This window comes from Sciurus vulgaris (assembly GCF_902686455.1).
Source record: "Sciurus vulgaris genome assembly, chromosome: 9".
NCBI lineage: Eukaryota > Metazoa > Chordata > Mammalia > Rodentia > Sciuridae > Sciurus > Sciurus vulgaris.
In genome coordinates, this window is record NC_136469.1 from 28,846,581 (window position 1) to 28,869,262 (window position 22,682).

Here is a 22,682-nt window from a genome sequence, read left to right on the forward strand (position 1 = left end):
CCTAAAAGGAAATGTAGAGTTAACACTCCTGCATACAGGCAAAGGCAGCAATTTTCTCAATAGGACCCCTAATGCTCAGGAAATAATGCCAAGAGTTAACAAATGGAACAACATCAAAATAAAAAGCTCTGAACAGCTCTTCACAAGAACCTGCAGAACAGGAGAAAATCTTTGCTAGCTACTCTTCTAACAGAAGATAAATACCTAGAATATATAAAGAGTTCAAAAAACTTTATACCAAAAAATCAAATAACCAAATTAATAAATGGGCAAATGAACTCAACAGACATGTCTCAAAAGAAGTACAAAAGGCCAAGAAATATATGAAAAAATATTCAACATCATTAGCAATTAGGGAAATGCAAACCAAAACTACACTGAGATTTCACCTTACACCATTCAGAATGGCAGTCAAGAATACAAAATTTTTAAAAAGCTGGGGAAGACATAGAAAAAAAGGAACACTTTTATACTGTCAGTGGGATTATAAATTAGTACAACCTCTATGGAAATCAGTATGGACTCTTCTCAAAAGACTAGATATGGAACCACTATATAATCCAGCTATACCACTCCTCAGTATTTATCCTGAAGAATTAAAGTCATCATACTATAGTGATTGATATATGCATACTCGTTTACAGCAACACAATTCAAAATAAGCACATTATAGAACCAGCCTAGATGTCCATCAACAGAGAATAGATAAAGAAAATATGGTATATACACGATGGATTTTTATTCAGTCATAAAGAAAAATGAACTTATGGCATTTACAGAAAAATGGATGGAATTCTAGACCAACATGTTAAGTGAAATAAAACAAACTCAGAAGATTAAGGGTCATTATGTTTTTCTCATATGTGGAAGTTAGAGAAGAAAAAGGAAAACAAAAGTGGGGGTGGATCTCCTAAAAATCAAAGGGAGATCAATAGAGGGACCAAGGGATGAGATGCAGAGAGGGAGGGCAGAAATGCTGAGGAGTGATAATGGCCAAATTATATTGCTATATCGTGTGCATGCATGAATATGTAACAATAAACCCCATCAATAGTAAATACAACTATAATGCACCAATAAAAAAAATGGGAAAAAAATCAAATGAAGAATGAGGAAAGGAAAAAAAAGAAAATGTGGTATGCATACACAATGGCAATTTTTTCATTCACAAAGAAAAATAAAATTACATCAACTGCAGGAAAATGGATGGAACTAGAGACCATTACTTTAAGCAAAATAAGTCAAATTCAGAAGGTCAAGAGTTGTATGTTTTCTCTCATATGTGAAAGCTACAGATGAAAAAGGAAAAGAAAGAGGGGCAAGCAGGGTCTCATGAAAAATCAAAGGGAGATCAGTAGAGGAAAGGGACCAGAGGATGAGAGAAAGGGAGAAAGTGCTGGAGAGAAATAATATATTGTTATATTGTGTGCATGTACAAATATATGATAACAAACCCCACCATTATGTAAAACTATAATGCACCAATAAAAAACGTGGAAAGATACAAATAAATAAAATTTTAGACATGAGAAGTACAATACATTTTAAAAAATGCATGGCATGGAATTAATATCAAAATTTAAAAGGAAAAGATAAATTCCATCAACTTCAATATCAAGTCTACAATACATGCCAAGTTTCAAGATCAATACAACCAGAGGTGAGACTGGGCTACAGGAAGACAGTAAAAAAAATTAAATGAAGACATGGGAGTAATTCTATCAGATCTAATATACATATAATTGAAGAACAAAACTGAATGGAGCAAGACACAAGTGAAACCACAAAAAAAACTGAAAAAAAACAAAGAAATAGCACTTCTGAAAATTGTTAATAATTATCAAAAATAAAAAGCTACAATAAAACTATAGAATAGAAGACTAAAGAACATGAATTCCAAGCAAGTGCAAAAATCTAGCACACTATATTTGGCAAAGCAGACTTGAATGACCACAGATTTCTCATTAGAAACCACAGTGGCCAACAGTGGAAAAACATTTTATAGGGCTAAAAGAAAAGAACTACAGAGACAGAATTCTATATGAACCAAAAGTATCCTTAGGGCATGAAGGCCAAAGAAAGATATTTGCAGAAAAAAAATTAATAAAATTTGTTACCAGAAAAACTGTTCAACAAAAAATACTAAAGGAAATTCAAATTTGACCAACACATAGCCAGACTCATCATGGAGAAAGCATTATAAATGACAGAGGTAAAAATACAAGTAAAAACAAATGCTGGCAAGAGTATGGGGAAAAGAGTACATTCATACATTGTTGGTTGGAGTGCAAATTAGTGCAACGACTCTGGAAAGCAGTATGGAGATTCTACAAAAAACTAGGAATGGAAATACCATTTGACCCAGTTATCCCAGTCCTCAATAAACAACCAAAGGATTTAAAATCAGCATACTACAGTGACGCAGCCACATCAGTGTTCACAGCAGTTCAATTCACAACAGCTCAGCTATGGAGCATACCTAGGTGCCCTTCAACAGATGACTGGATAAGAAAATGTGGTATATATACACAGTAGAGTATTAGTCACAGAGAAGGACTTCATGACATCTGCTGGTAAATAGACCTGGTGACTATCATACTAAGTGAAATAAGCCAATCCCCAAAAAATCAAAGGTTAAATGTTTCCTCTGATATGTGGAAGCTAGCCCACAAAAGAGGGAAGAGGAGAAATAAAAGTTCATTGGATTGGATCAGGGGAATAAAAGGAAGAGAAGGGCCATAGGAAAAAGAAAGACAGTGCAATGAATCTGACATAACTTTGCTATGTACACATATGACTCTCATCATTGTGTACATCCACAAGATGGGGTCCTAATTAGAATAAACATATTCTATGTTTGTATAAGTATATCAAAACAGATTCTACTGTCATGTATAACTTAAAAGAAATAATAAAAAAAAATTTTTAAAGAATATTACTGAAGTAGAGTCATCAACCAAATATGGTTGAAAATGACAAGAAACTTTATGTATAACTATAAAGCACCAATTTAAAATAACAAATAGAAAGAAAACCAGTACAGTGGAGGAAGGGGAACAGCAGGAGGGAAAAGTGGAGGGAAAGGGAACATACTGGGGACTGAAATGGAGCAAATTGTATTACATGAATGATTAGGATTATGTCAAAATGAACTTCAATATTATGTACAATGCACTAATAAAAGCTCGAAAAGAAAAAATGTCAGAAGTATTACTCCAAATCCTATAGCTATTTAAATGAACAAGGGAACAATTTTATACAGATAAATTCAACAGTTTAGAGGAAACAGACAATTCCTTGAAAGATACAAACTATGAAAAGTCTCCGAACAAATGTTTAATCTAAACTGCCCTAAGTCTATTAAGGAAATGAGTACGTAACTAATAGCATGCCCACAAAGACAACTGTATATATAACCTTACTGAAAATTCTTAGCAAACATTTAAGAAGAATAAATAATAACAACTCAATACACACTCTTGCAGAAAACTTAAAACGATAATTCCCAAATCATTCTGTGAGGCATTTACTCAGACAAACTTGACAAACATGTTATGAAAATAGAAAACAATATTCCAACAGTCATCATGAGCAGAGATGTAAACTTCTCATAAAGCTTTCAGCAAATCTGGACATTTGCTTAAGCATTTGCAAGGTCCTGGGTTTAATCCCCAGTACCACAAAAAAGAAAATTTTAACAAACTGAATGCAATGATATATAAATAATATATATATGATTACCAAACAATTTTATACAGAGAAGTAACTGGTATTTAAGTCAATCAATATATCCTATTAACTACTAAAAAACAAAAACATCAACACTTCAATAGATGAAAAGTATTTGACAAAAATCCAAAATCCATTCCTGATTTAAGGGAGGATTGAGTCCCACAAACATTAGAGGAAAATAATTTCCTCAACACCTCACAAAGCTACAGAACATCTAGAGCTGATATCATAATGGTAAAGGACTAAATACTGTTTCCCTTAAGTCAAGAAAAAGACAATGCTGTCCATTCTCATTGCTTTTATTCAATATTATACTGAGGATTCCAGCTATTTCAAACAGCAAAGAAATTAAAAATCATTCAGAACAGAAAAAAAGTTAAACCAAATGCCTACATAGAAAATCATAAGGAATCAGCAAGAAAATCCACTGAACTAATAACTTGCAGGAAACAAGATCAAATATGATATCAATTATAGCCAGGAAAAATGGCACACACCATAATCACAGCTATTCAGGAGGCTGAGATGAGAAGATTATAAATTCAAGGCCAGCCTGGGCAAAATGGAGAGACCTTCTCTCAGAAAAAAGAAAAAAATTAATCAATTGTATCATGTTAGTCAGCTTTACCTCGTTGTGACCAAAATTTCTGACCAGAACAACCTAGAGGAGAAAAAGGTTATTTGGGGCTGTCTCTCCATCTGGAGATGGCCCACATTCTGCCTTGAATGCATATTCCTTGCTTTACCCCAAAAGCATCTCTGTTGAGAGTGTCCCCTTTCTCCTTTGAGTAAGTATGCACTTCCCTACACAAACCTTTGGTGGGGTGGTTATTTTGACTGACAGTTTCAGAGTTAATCTGTGGTCAGTGGAATAATGGATAATGCTCTGGACCCAAAGTGAAGAAAGGGTTCTGAGTGCTACTCCACTCATGGCAGCCAGGGAGCAGAGAAGACAGGCCCACAGGAAGATGCGCCTTTCCAGGGTATGCCCCCAGTGACCCACCTCCTCTAGTCACCCACTGCCTGCCTACAGTTATCAACCAGTTAATTCATTCAAACTATTAATCCATCACATGGATGAATCCATCAATTGACAGCTCTCATAACCTAATCATTTACTTCCTGCTCACACAGGACCTTTTGGGGGACACCTCGTATCAAAATCATAATGTGTATTTGTAAGTGGTAGCGATGAATAAACAAAAATTTATATTAAGAATATCATTTACAATAGCATCAGGAAATTTTAAGTACTCAAAGACAGATCTGACAAAACAAATCCAAATACTAAATGTGACATCTAAACTAAATGTGAAATCTATACACTGATAACTACAAAACTGGTCAAAATAATTTAAGACTTAAATGGAGAGATATGCAAAGTTCATAATTCAGAATCAATGTTGAATCAATATTAAGTTGTTTTATGTTCCCTCAATTGATTTGTAGATTCGAGGCAATCATAATCAAACTCCCAGCAGGCTTTCTGGTAGAAATTGACAAGTCAATTCTAAAATACATCTGAAAATGCAAACAGTAAAAAAAAAAACAAGTAGGAAAACTCACATTATCTGACCTTATGGCTACAGTAATTTCAACAGTTTAGGTTTAGCATCAAGATGAACAAATAATGTAAAAATAAACAGAACTGAAATTTTCGACTAAGATACAAAGGTAATTTGGTAAAGAAAGGACAAAGGGAAGAACTGAATACCCACATTTTGAAAAGAAAAAAGAAAAACAGCCTTGATTCATGCCTCTCATCAAATACAAAAATTAACTCTAAATTATGCATAAACTAAAATATTAAATCTAAAACTATAAAACTTTTATAAAAAAATATTTTTAGAAGAAAATATTTCCAAATTTGAGATAGGCAAGAACTTTTTACATATGGCACAAATACACTAATCCAGAAAAGAAAATTGGACTTTATTAAAATTACAATATTAACTATATAATTATCATTTAATTATAATTATATAATTATTATAATTAAGAATTACCACTCTTTGAAAGACTCCGGTAGGGGCACTAAAAGATATGGAGAAAATATTTGCAAAGCACATACCAGATAAAGTACTTATATTCAGACTCTACGAAAATTCTTAAACATGAAAAATAGGAAATAAAAATCAATTTAAAAAATGAGTGAAAGATTTGGGAATTTCACTCAAGAAACCTATACAGAGGGCAAAGAAGCAAATGATAAGATGCTGGACATAATTAGTCACTAGGGAAATGCAAATTACAACTACACTAGATACTACCACAAACTTATTAGAAAGTTTAAAAACATTAAAAACTGATCAAGTGTTGCTGAGAATATGAAGTAAGCAAATTCTCACACACTGCTTGGACAAATATAAAATGACACAATAACTTTGGAAAACAGCTTAGCAACTACCTAAAAAATTAAAATATACCTACCATTATATTCTAAGGTACAAACTCAAGATATATAAAAGCATATGTCCATACAAATACTAATACATGAATGTTCATAGCAGGCTTGTTTTCAAGAACCAAAAACTAAAAATAAATGTCCACACAAAGGAATGGCTAAATAATTTGTGGGAAACAACAATGGAATACTATTCAGCAATAAAAAGAAATAAACTATTAATACATGCAACAATACTGATAAATCCAAAAAAAATTTATGTTGAGTGAAAGAGAAAGACAAATATTGCATAGTACATGATTCTACTTACACAAAAATCTACAAAATACAATTTAAAGTACAGAGACAATAAGCAGCTCAGTGTCTGACTAGGGATCAGTATAAGGAAAGAATTACCAAAGAGCACCAGGAAACTTCTGGCAATGGTAGATTTGCCATTACCTTATTGTGGTGGTTTCACAGGTTTACACATTATATTGAAACTTAACAAATTATATACTTCGAACATGCAGTTGTTTGCATGCCAGTCATGCTGTACTAAGGCTATAAAATAAAAATGATACTGGCAAAACTTAGTAAAGCATACATTGGATCAAATAATTCTGTTACAGTAACAAATGGTATCAAGTAAAATGTTAAGAAAATACATAACATTTTTAAGATCTAAAAACACAAAAGTAACCCAAACCCCACAGTTATAAAAATGCATTTTATTAGAATTTAACCTAATCCTGAAATAATACATAAGAAAAGGATATTTAAACAGAGGAGGAAAAAATTCACCCAGCATTTACTAACAAGGGTTAGGAAACATCTCTGTTGACTAATCAGATAGTAAATATGTAAATATGTTGTGTGGACCTTATCATCTCTGTCCCACTCTTGGCTCTCATGGTAGCAAGAAAGCAGCAATAGTCAAATTTAAAAGAACTGGAGTGGCTGTGCCCCAACAAAATCTTATCTATAAAAACAGACCTTTATGGAAGAGTCCACAAAAGAAGGCAACAGAAGAAATACAAAAAATATGATCAAGCAACAATGGAAAGACAGTCATAAACAGGAAGAAGGCTGGGCTTGGTGGCACACACCTGTAATTCCAGCAACTCAGTAAGCTGAGGCAGGAGGACCACAAGTTCAAGGTCAGCCTCAGCAACTTAGTGAGGTCTCAATCAACCTAGCAAGACTGTCTCGGAAAAAAAAAAAAAAAAAATAACAAGCGCTGGGGATATAGTTCAGTGGTTAAGGCCCCTGGGTTCAATCCCCAGTACAAAACAAACACAAAACAAAACAACACAAAAAAAAAAAAAAAAAACCACCAACAAAACAAAAAAACAAAAAAAAAAAAAACAGAGAGAGAGAGAGAGAAAGAATGGACTGTGACGTACACATTCAGATTATCCTGAATTAAATGTTTTAAATGTTTGTGTTCCCAAAAATTTATATGGTAAAGCTGCTCTAACCCCCAGTGTGGGTGAATTTAAAATGGGGCCTCTAAAGTAGTAATTAAGGTTAAATGAAGTCATTAGAATGGACCCGGATCCCACAGACACCAGACACCAACCCTGCTGGCACCTTTGTGTTGGACTTCCAGTCTCCACAAGTGTGAGAAAAAAGATATCTTTTGTTGAATAAGCAGCCCAATTTATTGTATTCTGTTATGATAGCCCAAGAAAACTAATAAAATGATGATTTGGAATTAGGAGGCAGAAGAGATAGCGTGTGTGTGTGTGTGTGTGTGTGTCTGTGTGTTGTTTGTTCTCCAGTTCTGGGGATGAAACCAGGGAGCTCTACCATTGAGCTACATCCTAGCACTTTGTACTTTTCATTTTGAAAAGGGTCTCGTTAAGTTGCTGAGGTTGACCTCAAGTTTGCGATCCCCCCACCTCAGTTTCCTGAGTTGCTAGGATTGCACCCTTGCTTCACCATATTCACAATATTTTAAAGGGAGGGCAGAGCTACTCTTAAATAGCAATTGAATGCTCCTGCTCTAGGACGCAAAGACCACTCTGCCAAAGGAATCGACCTTACAACAGTACTCAACATAGAAAATACTGAAATGATTTCTTCACTACTTAAATAGTAACAAAGAATGCTGGGCATTGTGGCACATGCCTGTGAACCCAGAGACTCAGGAGGCTGAGATAGAAGGATGAAAAGTTTGAGGCCAGCCTCAGCAACTTAGTGAGACTCAAAATAGAAAGTACTGAGTTGAATCCCCAGTACAAAAAAAAGTCACAGATAGTCATATAGAGAGTCTCTAAGGTTCACTTAAAAACCAAAATACATGAAATAAATGGTTCTTAAATCTTAACTCATTTAATAATGTAAAATCAAATAATACTTTTCATATTTAAGAATATTTCTAACATTTCCAAACTAGCCTCTTATAGTAATTAAACTCTTGCTATATTAACTCTTACCGTAACCCATTCCTTTGGTCAAAAGCAGGGATCATAGAGTTAGGATGCTCTGACATTAATGCAACAAGCAGCTGTAGGACATCCATTAGATTGTCATCCTATTTAGGAAATTAAAAGTAAAAATGAGGAAAAAGCAAGATATAGGAATACTTCTGAAACAAAAGAAATTTCAACTTTATAAACACAGACATATCTACAATACATACTTGTTTTACACAAATTGTTCTTAAATACCCATTTGTCTATAAAATCAAAATACACATCATCAAATAGCCAGATAATCTCTTAATCAGAGAAATAAAATGCTTCTTGTATTATACTGAATCAAGATTTCCCTAAGGCATATTCTATAGAAATAACAGATCTGACTTAGTAGGGTCCCCCAACCCCCAAGGAAGGCTTGTATGTCACCAAAACTGGGGGAGGAGAGGAAACTAAGTTGTATTTCTTATTATAGCAATACATATCAGTCATTAATATACTAATGTGAATCTGGTGATAATGGTAAGTTCAAAAGGTTATGAATTATTTCCTAAACTTATTTAACCTAGAATATTTTGTTCACCATGCCTCTCAAGAGATTAGTTCTAAAAGATTGTATTTTGAAAAATAATAATTGGATAGTTCTCTTTTTTTAATATTTTTTAGTTGTAGATGGACACAATACCTGTATTTCACTTATTTTCATGTGGTGCTGAGGATCGAACCCAGTACCTCACACATGCCAGGCAAGTGCTCTACCACTGAGCCACAACCCCAGCCCTGGGTAGTTCTTATGTATTATCTGTTGTCAGTATTAAAGATGAAGATGGTCCTTAATGTTTACTGAGTCAACATACTACTATGACACTACAATTTGGTAAAATTTACATAACATCAGCACAGGAGCACACATGAGTACTGAACTCCAAAAAATCTTCATGAAAATCCTTCACATTCTTTGTTGGATATCCCATTTTAAGTATACCTAAGGACCACCTTAGGGAATACTGATCCAAAGGAAAAGAAGAGACAGAGGAGCTGATACCACAGGTTCATTAGTTTGGTTGCCCTGACTTTAATTTTTCCTTTGGTGCTTTTGGATTTTTACTATAAAAGCTATTATTTTTGGTAAGTTAAGTAGAAAATCTAGAGCTAGGGCACCGAACCTCTGGAAAAGTGTTAATTAGAAGATCTGAAAGATCCCAGAATTAAAAGAGAAAATAAGGAACCACTGTGACTTCCACTTATCTCTAATGAATTCCTTTATTTGCTCCCTTCAAGATAATAAAAGACAAAATTACATATAACAACATAAATTTCAATTGAAAACTTGTCAACTATTACATCTAGTCAGGAAAATCTAAAAACATATACAACGTGGTACTCAAGGGAAAAAAATCATAATCATTAATTATTTTGAACCAAATATGATCCAAAGAAGAAATTTAGGCCATTTTTTTTTTGGAGGGGAGAGAGGAGGTTGCCGGAAATTGAACCCAGGGGCACTTAACCACTGAGTCACATCTCCAGCCCTTTTTTGTATTTTATTTAGAGAAAGGGTCTCTCTGAGTTGCTAAGGCTTCCTAAGTTGCTGAGGCTGGTTTTGAACTCACAATGTTCCTGCCTCAGCCTCCTAAGCCTCTGGGATTACAGGTATGTGCCACTGCACCTGGCTTAAGCCGTTCTTTTATAACCCAGTTATTAACAAAGATAAATCAGACCACTATATTTCAATTATTAATAATTTTAAAAGTTATATTTATTAATTCACAAGACAGGAATATAAATTAGCATTTAAAATAAAGACATAATATTCCATCCATTTCTAAATTTTTACTTTTGTACACCTTAGTTTCAAGCAAAGAAATCTAACTGTAACACTTTTACACCTTACACAATTATTCTCAGAGCCATCCTGAGGTAAGAAAGGATATTTAAATGAAGGTTGCCAGAATTTAGATCCTAAATAGACACATTTACTTTCCATTATAATTATATGACTAATGAAGATTTAAATGTTTTACCTTTTAAAAAGTTCATAATGAAGCTGCAGGAAATAACATCCCAAAATATGTAATTAAAATATTACCTCATGCATAGTCAGTAGGTAATTAAGAATAGCCTGCAGTTCATCTTCTTTTACTCCAGAATCCTTTAGAAACATAATACAAATATTTGATGCTTACATATGGAAAGCACTAAAGGGAAACTATACACATAGATTTGTCAAGTTTGTCAATTGCTTTAAAGGTAAAAATACATCATAATATAGAATAAGTTCAAAATTAAAATTGCAGGAAGACAATACAATTTTCAAGACTAGAAATCAAAGAGATCTGACATCAAGACCTGTTTTCAACACCATATATGATAGCCTATTTGATAAAGCTACAGAATCCTAAAGTAGTCAAATCTAATAATAAGTTATGATAAAACAGGAATTATCCATACCTATGGCTCCTCTAAATACAGAAGACAACTTTTCTATTCAAAATTATTGGGAGTATAAAATGAAGAGTTTAAGATAAAAGATCAAGTATCTAAAATATGAACAGTAATTTTGCTGGAGAAGAACACTGAACTTTTAAATATGAGTTCAGTATTAAAATTTTCAACATACTCAATCAATATTTAATCATAAAACAAAGTTACAATCTCAAATACGCACACACATATACACACACAAACACAAACAGGTTCACTTGCCATAATCTTATGTAGCAGCTAATAAAGAATATATAATATGTATATTTGTTATATATGTTACATTTATTATATTCTAACATAATACATGTTTTAACATAATATATAATATAAATATATATTTGAATAAAAAATAAAGAAATAAAATTATGTAAGAAAATTCTAAATAAAATATTAGTAACAAAAATTTACATATTGCTATACTCTAAAACCAAATGCCTTCTTTCACAATATTATTAAGTTTTACTTTACCTATAATAAAATGAAGAGAGACAAAATGTAATCATTTCCAAAGGCTGATACACCTATTTAGCACATTTATACAAGAGCACTAACTCTCAAATACTGATTGTCGAGTACAAGAAGGCCCCTAAAAATGAAACCTCCTTTAGGAGTTTTGTTGGTTACCACAGAGCCAATGTCAAGATTAGTACATAGTATTTAATAGAAACTCGGTATATGTTTGCTAAATAAAAGAATGAATACACTTGAGTTTTCATAAAAATTTTATAACATATATTGTAACCACCAATCTCCAATTGTGCAGTAACTTACATATATGTCCAACAGAAACATGAATTTTTAAAACGGAAACAAACATCAAAGAATGTTTCAATGTGTAACTTTACTAAACATTAATAAACCAAGTCTGTATTTTATGTGAAGATATCAGCTACTATATACAGCATGCTAAGCAATAAGAAATATGGACTCACCTTCATAACTAATTGTTTAATGAACATCAACAAAAATGCTCGTAGAGAAAGTATTTCTTTTTGATTAGGTCGTGGTCCATCTTTAAAAAGAAAAACAACACTCATACTAAGTATTTCCAAGATCTCAAACTGATCTAAATATTAAATTCTAATTCCCAATAGCTTTTCCCTTTATTTATAAGAAACATAAAAGTCTTCTAAAGAGTGACCTCCTCTTCTATGCTCTCAAAAGATAAGCATTCGAAGCCACATGCAAATGTATACAAAATACTACAAGTGCACAAAACAGGTTATGTTGAAACTACAATAAAGAAGTTTGTACTTTAAGTAGATCAAAAGAGTCCAAAAAGATAAAAATGAGGTGACAAATAAAATTTGTGTTCAGTAATAATATACACTTACATTTTAAAAGACTCTCTTTAAATTGTTAATAAAGTAACAAGTTAAAAAATGAAAATTAATAATATATGTGAATTCAGAATGAAAACATTTTCTACTGTAACCCACTGTTAAGCTATTACAAAAATAATCTCAAAAAGAAACATGCCTCACCACACAGTATTGTTCATGAAGAGGGGAAACATTATGCTGACTACCTCTGACATCTCTGTCTCTGTTTAGAAAATCCTTGGTCACACATGGCTCACATTAAGTCAATTTTCATGTCTCAAACATATAATTCTCAAGTAGAAAGCTTTTGAAACCAAATACCCATTGTTCTAAGAACCTAAGTTTGGTACCTGTTTGCCTCATATATTCTACAATCCCCCCCCAATCACTATTTACCGCTAGTTACTAGACCACCAAAGCACAGGACCACCATGGCCTTAAACAGATCAATTAAAATAGGAAGAAAATTGTTTAAAATGTGTTCCACATGAAAATTCCTAGACAAAGTACAGGCTAAAGATTTAGAATAGAATCAGGAGGTCTATCCAGCTCTCTCATGTGAAGAAGGAGAGTTTCCCAGTCACTACTTAGTTATAAAATGAATGTCAGGATACAAAGTCAGCACCCAGGACAAGACATGATACACCCAAAGCAACATGAAACCATCACCAGGAAATTCTGACTATACATCTGCCACACACTTGCTAGCTCAAACAAGGATGTAACATTTTGTGTCCTTACAGCTTTCTAAACTTGAGATCCCATTTTCACTAAAAAAAAAAAAAAAAAGAGTTTATTTTGAAGGTGACATAGAAAGTACTATATAAAAATGAAATCTGTCTTCGTACATTACTGAACAGCCTTTGAATACAATGAGAATATATCTTGTTTGGCTCCCCAGCATCTATTTCCTGATTTCAAACAACAACCCTTAAATTTCATCAAGGAACTGTACCCATCCAAAGTGTTCTGAGCCATCTGTACAATAACTGCCACAGAGATGGGCACATGATGCAATCAGAGTCACTGAGCTACAAGAGAGTAAAAGAGACTTTGGTTGAAAACACTGGATAGAGGCAGATGCTCTGTTGTTGCAATTAAAGCTGAGAAGATGTGAAGATAGACTGGCTGCTTGCCAGGACAAAGGGAGAAAATATGCTAAAACAGTCAACATAGAATAAAAATTAGTAAAGGCAAATTTGGAACACTGGTATCAAGTTGTACCTCAAAGTCACATTACATCAGCTGAAGAACTCTCTTTTTTTACAGTCAGTTTGATAACTTTGCAAAAGTTAAATTTAAAGCTCTATTTTCACCCCTTTCAAGAACTGCTGACAAGATGAATGAATATTATCCTTTCAGTTGGTCCTATCAAGAAAAAAATTACTGTATTTTATAATAATTTCATTCTCTTTATTAGAAGCAGATGCCCCTTACTTCTTTAAGAAATATCCATCTCCTGAAAACAGTTTTCAATGAATCTCACAACCAATGTAATAGATAATCTCAGTACCAATACCAGTACAAACGTAGAAATTTCTTCTCATTTGCATTGCACTACAACTATACTAGTTGTATTTGCTCCCCAAACAATGTATATGAGCACAAGTAGTGTTCTTCCATATATAGAGCAAGTTATCAACCTGTGGCAACCACAGGGAACAAACTAATAAAATTATCTATAAGATTAAAATAAAACTTTGCCATAATGGTTTAGAAAAACTGCACAAATAATATCATACTATTGCTTTAAAAATTCTGATTTGCTATTGGTGTAACATAATATATAGGCTATACCTAATCCTTTTGGAGTGATACCACTTCGGTCTTGAGGATTCACTGCCCAGTAGTAGTATTTCAGTGTGTGCATGATGAGAAGCACTGTACCAACTCTGCGAATGGTATTATATATGTTGACTGTACCAATGAACTCAGTGGACAAATAAGTATAGAGCATCGACTGAACCTACAAAGCAAAAAATAAACAGCTTAAATCAAAGAAGCCCATCAGCATTTTATCCCATTTCCAGTAATACTTGATCCAAAAAGTAAAATACTAAGCTTGACAAGCCGGTCAGATAACACTACACACTGACACATAAGCATACACACATACACCTTACAAAACCAAAACAATAATTTCTTTTTTTACAGTAGCATTATAAAGTAAATACTCCCAATATATCAAATTGTGCACCACTATTCTATGGAAATAATCTTGCCATTTAGCAATCAACAATTATTCATGAGCCTGAGTAACTTCTTTACAATAAACTGACTACTCATAATGTGCACAGTTGTTTTAAAAGGCTAGAATTTTTCTTTATTTTCCATAAAATCAGAAGCTAGAATGACTCAAAAGAAAGGAAAAAAAAAAAAAAAGCAGGAGTAAACTCAAAAGAAAAAAACAGGAATAAATCAAAAGCAAGGGCTGGGGCTGTAGCTCAGTGGTAGAGCTCTTGCCTAGCATGCATGAGGCACTGGGTTCAATCCTCAGCACCACATAAAAAATAATAAACAAAATAAAGTTTAAAAAAACGAAAGGAATTTAAATAACAAGAAACCATAGAAAAAAATACAGAGCTGGGACTGGGGATGTAGCTCAGTGTCAGAGTGCTTGCCTTGCATGTGTGGTGCACTGGTACCACATAAAGATAAATAAAAATAAAGACATTGTGTCCATCTACAACTAAAAAAAAAAAAAAAAAAAAAAAAAAAACATTTAAAAAAAGAAAAAGAAAAAATACAGAGCTTATCTTGAGGAATATTTATTAGGAAAATAGAATTCTGTTACAGTACTTCATTACTATGAACATTTAAATATAGGATTTTCATCATAAAATTCCAATTTTTGTACATATATATCATGTCTCTCAATTAGGAAAGATTCTATTAGTCTCATAAATAGATTAAACACATAAGAACTTACATGTTTATGTTAGCTTCAATGTAAGCTCTTCCTAAATCAGATGAAGAATTAAGTGCTTCCCACCATTACATATTTTACCTTACTATAAAATTCCAGTGAAATCATGACTCTAATAAAATTCACCAACAGCTACACTCCAGTACTTACTGCAGCACAAAATCAGGACTTTTTTTTTCTACTCTCATGTTGTAATCACGAATTTCTCATTTTATTGCTAGTGAATGCATTTTATACACTGAACAACTTTAAGTAGAACATATATACTCTACCCTTGGCCACAGACCAAATCACTCCTGATCATTTACAGTGGAACATTTGTTTATGTTATTTTCCTGGACAGTAAAGCCATTTTCATTTTCAACCCTGCAAGATAACTCAGTGTCCTCTTGGGGATTCCTTCAGAGAGTGAAAATTAGGTACCTATCTTTCAGATACCTTAAAAATAAACAATCAAATCAAGTGAATTTAAGAATCAATTAGTAATCCTAATGATAAAATGTGGCAGAGTCTGAATCATTTAAAAGTGGGGCTCATAAGACTACTATAGTTTAGAAAACCCTATATCTACTAATTTTTTTTATGTAGCTACTGCTATTTAGATGGATAGGTCCTATCTATTTGTCCATGAAGCAATGTAACACTTCCTTGATATGGTTCAAATTCTTAGCCACAATATTTCAGTCAATCAGCAAACATTTACAACTACATACCCACAGCACTGGGTAACTGGTATATAATGGCAAATACCCTGCCCCTCAGTAGCTGATATACAGTTGAGGAGAAAATTACACATAAATGTAAGCAAAACTTCAAAGATAATAAATACATCTGCAGAAACATAAAGAAATGGTAATGACCTAATTGGAGTATAGAGCTATTAAAGAGCATAGTGTTATTAAATACTACAAATGCAGGGGCCAGAGGAACGATTGTGGGTAAGCTGTAATAGTGAGAAAAAGCTTCACCAATCAAGTAGCAGGCTTTGAAGATAAGGAGTAGGACAGGCAGACAGAGGAGAAGAAATTGTAAATAATGAAAATGGTGATTGAAATAAAAGGATTTCCTAAATCTAGAACAATGGTTCTCAAACCTAACTGCACATTATGAGAACTGGAAAACATTTTTAAAAATACTGATTCCTAAGGTACACCCCAGACTAATGAAGTCAAAATCTGGCTGGGAGGGAGTAGGATTCTGCTTCTGTTCTTGTTTTTAAAGACCTTCCCCAATTAAGTCTTTTAGCAGACAAGATGGAGAACCACCATTCCAAGGAAATCTTTTGATACCTGCCTATCCACTGAGGCTATCTGAGTTTCTAAACTAAAAAATCTAGAAAGGAGAACTGACAAAAAGGTTTAGAGCTAGATAAGGGACTACATCATTCTGAAACTAATGGGAAACCATTCAAAGCTTTGAAGCCAAGAAAAGATCTGATGCGAGTGGTATGTTAAGAACATACAGGATGGGCTGGGGTTGTGGCTCAGTGGTAGAACACTTTCTTAGGACGTGAGAGGCACTGGATTCAATCCTCAGTACCACATAAAAATAAATAAATAAAACAAAGGTATTGTGTCTATCTACAACTAAAAATTCTTTAAAAAAGAACATACAGGAAATAAACAATTTTTTTAAAAAACTTTTTAAAAACTATTAAAAAAACAAAGAAGAAAAATAAAACAAGAATTCTGGCAGACAAGCAATTAATTAGACAAATAGAAAACTAGAGAAAGTCTATTGAGAATTATAGTATAGTAAAAGAAAAATGAATAGGATTTAATAGCAACACTTTAAGACCTTAAGATTAAAGACCATAAGCTAATTATGAACAATACCTTTCCTCATTCACTCATTATAGAATCCAATAACCATATAAATTAGGTAACATCTATCTTTTTCAATAGATCTAAATTCTATGAAGGCAAGAATCAGGTCCATCTTGTTCTCCACTCCAACCCTAGAGCACAGGGTGAAGCAGTCACTCAACAAATACTTGTTGAGTAAACAAAAGACCATTATAGATAAGAAAATTCATTTTTCCTGTTAGGCATTAAAAGTTTTTTCTCTGAGCAGCTGTAAAACACATGAAAATTATAAATTATCATTTCCCTTTCTAAAAGCAGAGTCTGATTCATACAGCCATACCTTTGACTTTAGTAACCATAGGTAGTTTTACTCTGAGGCTAAATAAGTTTAAACTTTCAACTACTCATGTATGCATGCTCCTTCTAAGATCCTAAGTGTAGAAACTCTATTGTTTTATTTTGCTGAAAGAGCTCACTCCCATTATAAAAACTATATGACTTTCAAATTCAACAAAATTTGGATCTGTCCTTCGTTATAATTACCTTTACAATAAAGTAAAAGAAAATAAAATCCCTTGTGGCTATACAAAGCAGACAAGTGAAACAGAAATTTAACATTATCAATCAATCAGAAATTCTCAAAAGGAAATTAGGGAAAGCTATCAAAGAGCAGAAGGTAAGAAACTGCGTGTAGTAATATTATAAATCTAAAGAAATCATATGACAATATTAAAAAATATTCCCCTACAACTAAGTATCTAATAAGAGGCTTTCTGACCACTTCAAAAGAGACACGATGTCTTGCAAATATGCTGGTTAGTAAGACAAAAAAGTGTCTAGTAAAAAGCTGAAAAAAGTAACTTGAAACAATCCTTAAAAAGAAATAAGACTGAGGGTCATGAAAAGAAAAAGAGGTCAAATTTAACCTGGAGATAAAAAGCTACAACCTCCAGCTGCCTCCTCTGATTATTTCCAAATGGCAATCTGAGTCAGCAGCTGCTTTTCTCCTTAACATTTGAAAAGACCAGCTGAAAATAAGATATTATAACTCCAGAAACAGCAAGAAAGTCTGCAGACATTTTTTTCTGACAACTAGAATAAGTATGTGCTATTCCAACCTAAACAATGATAGATACTTCAAGTGGATAAAAGGAGCAGGGAGAGAGAGAAAAATAAAGGGTTTGAAATAACATGACTGATTTCTAACAAAAATCATAGATAAAATGGATATAATCAGGCAATTTAATAAAAATTTCCCTATTTCAAGTTTGCTTAAAACTACTACTACTAAATTTTTAGGACAATCTAATACAACCTCAGAATTTATTAAAGACTTTTCACACACTTCACCATGAATTCATTTATATTCACTTAGAAGTAACTGGTTTGGGGCTAGGGTTGTGGCTCAGTGGTACAGCGCTTGCCTAGCATGTCTGAAGCACTGGGTTCAATTCTCAGCACTGCATATAAATAAATGAAATAAAGGACCATTGATAACTAAAATTTTTTTTTTTAAAAGTAACTGGTTTGTTGTTAAAATACTCAAAATATAATGTAGATACAAATGTAATATGTTTTTATAATCTGAATTAATATGAAATTTAAATGACTAAAAGAGACTAGTATATCCCATCTCCTCGGGTGACAATTCAGCTGCACCATAAGAATGAAATGAAGAGCTGGGTGTGGTGCTGCACACCTATAATCCCAGCAGCTCAGTAGGTTGAGACAGGAGACTCACAAGTTCAAAGCCAGCCTCACCAACTTAGCAAAGCCCTGTCCTTTATTTTATTTATTTATATGCAGTGCTGAGAATTGAACCCAGTTCTTCACACATGCTAGGCAGCTTAGTGAGACCCTGTCCCTAAATAAAAAACAAAAAATGCTGGGGATGTAGCTCAATGGGGTAAACCCCTGGGTTAAATCTCCAGTACCCAACCCACCCCCCCAAAAAAAAAGAAAAGAGAGAAAGAAAAAGAAAAAAAAAGAAATAAGAGTTCATCACATTGGTGAAACACAAAAGTGTGTAAGGAAATGCAAACAGTGGAAACAGCATACGCTGATAAGCAATAGAAATTGATATCTCTCTCTCTTTCTCCCTCCCTCCCTCCCTACATACATACACAAACACACACACACACACATAAGTATCTACATATATACATATATGTATGTGTATATTTATACATATGTATATATTGAAATAGAACACTTACATATTTACATTGAATTATCTAAATTTGACATTTAATAAGCAAAATCTCTCTCAAATAAAACTTTATTTAGAAATAAAGACCACAACACTATTTTGAAATATAATAACATTCATTTACAAAAAGGGAGAGAGGGAAGAAGAGAAACACGTTGATTTCCCAGTTTTCCTGGAAAGGAAAAAAAGCACACTTGGTCAAAACAGGCAAGCCACTGAAACCTTACATAATAGTATGTAAAAGGGAAAAAGAAAAGCCTCATAATTATCATTCTTCTCAACCACAAAAACTTAGCAAAGATAGTAAAACAAAATCACTGTGTCTATCACCTTGGCTGGGGTATGAATCCATATGGCAGGGTTAAGAAGAATGTGATCACACAGTTGCTTGAGGAGGGGCATCCCATTCTGAAGATTGCTCAGGTATTTTGAAAAGGCAAGGCAAAGTTCAAGTACTGCTCTGCTGACATGGGACTTGGAAGACTGTGAAGAAAAGTGATTTAAAGGTTACAACTAATTCAAGGCAAGGTAAGTAAATTACAGGCTGTCAACACACACACACACAAAGACCCACAAAATATGCTCAAAGTTAAAGATGGCATGAGGTTCCTGACCATACTTTTTTTTTTTTTTAAAGTTGTCAGTGGACCTTTATTTTGTTTATATGTGGTGCTGAGAATCGAACCCAGTGCCTCGTACATGCCAGGCAAGCGCTCTACCACTGAGCCACAACCCCAGCCCCGACCATACTTCTTTAATATGAGAACAGAGACAAGGTAAAACAACAAAATGTTATTTTCAATTTTCTGTTAACCAAGGAGACCTACTTACAGAATTTCTTGATCACTTAGGGAACAAGTACATGAACTTCAAATAAGGTAATTCAAATGGTAAAATATTTCTTATTTACCTTTTCAAGACTGTATCCTATTACCAAGAAGCCCTTACAGGCAAGCATCTGTTCCTGCATAGCAATTGAGTTCTTCAACAGCTCCATAATGAAAGCCAGCAAGGTTGAACTACAATTTTAAGAAAAGGCAATTATTTGAAAAAACATATTCTATTTTAAAAATTACATTAGACATATGTAGCCTTCTATTTATCTCAATAAAATATTCTCCATATCAGGGTCATGGCTACATCTCAGTGACAGAGCCCATGCCTAGTAAGTATGCTTAGGCCTGGGTGCAATCCTAAACGCCACCTACACACACCAAAAAAAATTTAAATTTCAAAGAAATTGCCATTCTACCAAAACTGTCTCCAAGATTATTGCAAAACTAAATACAAATTTTCATTGTATACTGAGGATCTACTCAAATACTTCTTCATATATTTTATCATAAAATTAAGAAGTGAATGATTTAGAAACAGTATACCAAAACGCATTATATAGAGAAAAATTAACAATGCACAAAACAAGTAATAGACATGGCTAATAAAGTAAATGGATAGAACTGAAGAATATTATGCTTAGCAAAATAAGCCAGTCCCAAAGAACCAAAAAACAAATGTTTTCTCTGACATGTGGATGCTAATTCACAATAAGGCAAGGGGGCAGCGAGAGAATAGAATAGACATACTCTGGACTAGGCAGAGGTGAATAAAGGGAGGGGAGCAGACATGGGGGCAGGAATGACAGTAGAACACATCAGATAATATTATCCAATGTGCATATATGATTACATGACCTGTGTAATTCTACATCATGTACAAACAGAAGAATGAGAAGTTATACTCCATTTATGTATGATGTGTCAAAATGCATTCTACTGTCATGAATAACTAATTAGAACAATTTTTAAAATGAAAAAAAAAAGAAATGGTTAATAAAAAGTATATTAAGGACTTAACAAATACACTTAATAAGCAAATGTATTCAATTTTGAAGAGTCATTGGTCAAATGGAGGAAAAAAGCAAACATACTAAGGTTTAAATCCTCAAAACATGATCGGGGTTCCTAAATGGCTATTGTGAACTAAGCAGAAGTACATGAGAAAAGATAAAAAGTAAAGTTAATTTGTAGAAAAATGTAAGATCCCTGAACACTAATTTAAGAGGTTTGTTCATTAGGCCAACAAGAAAACTGTAATTCTCCAGTCTTCAAAACTTTTAAAAGCGATAGGGGCTTCAACCATGCTCTATCTCCCACAATATTTAGAGATATTCAAAAGGGACAGAAATAAGATCAGCTGCTTCCTTCTTAGAAACTCTGAATGATTCCCAGGGAGAGCAAGAGTAGCAGCCCACCTCCTGCTCCACATCAGTGTTTGAGCTGCCAGCAATTCCAATAAAGACACCAAAAGGTGAAAAAAAGAGGAGGAGGAGAGAAAGAAAGAAGAAAAAAGGTCACTGAGCCCTTTTGGAACAAAATATAAAAATATTCTATGAACTACTGATATGACAAAGGTAATTTAAATCTAACATACTAAATATAGCTAGCAAGCCAGGTAAGATGACACAAAACTGTAATTCTAGCTACTCAGGAGGCTGAAGCAGAAGGATCAAAAGTTCAAAGCCAGCCTGGGTAACAGTGATACCTAATATCTAAACAAATAAATAAAAGTTGCAAATAATAGATTTAGTAGCTCATTTCTTTTAAAAAAATTTTTTTCATTGCCTAATAATCTGGAGAACATTCCATCACTAATGATATACATAGTACTAGGTTGTGTATAAAAGGAGAAATCAAAGAGAATTTCAAAAGAGGAGAATGGAAAACTCATCTACTTTTCTCAAATAATAAATGAAACATAATTATTTTACTGTTTAGCTTAACTAAAATATGCAGCCAGGAGAATTTATTTAGTCATCCTCTCACATGCCTTATAACTCATCCTAGAATTCATATGCCTCTGCCTTTTCTAGACTCAACACTACAACAGGAAACAATGTGCCAAATATATAATTTAATTTTTAAAAACACACAGACTAAATCACCTAATATAACACCATTAAAATTTTTGACTTTGATTATATACATGATTGAGAAATAAAAAGAAAACCTAAATTTTCACAATAAATCCCTGACAAATAAGAACCTAAAATATTTGAAAAATGAGAGCATGGCTGAGTGCCATGGCACACGCCTACTAATCTCAGTGCCTCGGGAGGCTGAGGCAGTAGGATCACAAGTTCAAAGTCAGCCTCAGCAACTTAGCAAGTCCCTAAGTAACTCAGCAAGACCATTTATCAAAATAAAAAACAAAAAGGGCTGGGGTTGTGCCTCAGTAGTTAAGTACCCCTGGGTTCAATCCCTAGTACCAAGAAGAGGGAGAGAGGTGGGGTGGTGAGAGAACAGATAAAAAAATTTTAAAAATTTTAAAAATTCCATTATTGCCAATTATAACTTCATTCTAAAACATTTACTGCTTTTAGAGTTTTTATACTTCCT

At 33.2% G+C, this 22,682-nt stretch overlaps 1 protein-coding gene across 4 annotated transcripts in view; it reads right to left on the reverse strand.

Moving 5' to 3' along the window:
* The window catches only part of LRBA (LPS responsive beige-like anchor protein), a 723,813-nt gene that overhangs the window by 561,825 nt on the left and 139,306 nt on the right, over positions 1 to 22,682 (reverse strand). For all 4 annotated transcript variants that reach the window (XM_079154183.1, XM_079154182.1, XM_079154184.1 and 1 more), the window contains exons 12-17: positions 20,198 to 20,306; positions 19,618 to 19,770; positions 14,145 to 14,313; positions 11,958 to 12,037; positions 10,628 to 10,690; positions 8,557 to 8,654 (exon numbers count right to left, since the gene is read on the reverse strand). In XM_079154183.1, coding sequence (XP_079010309.1) covers positions 8,557 to 8,654; positions 10,628 to 10,690; positions 11,958 to 12,037; positions 14,145 to 14,313; positions 19,618 to 19,770; positions 20,198 to 20,306 — 672 coding nt within the window. The remainder of the gene's footprint in view (positions 1 to 8,556; positions 8,655 to 10,627; positions 10,691 to 11,957; positions 12,038 to 14,144; positions 14,314 to 19,617; positions 19,771 to 20,197; positions 20,307 to 22,682) is intronic.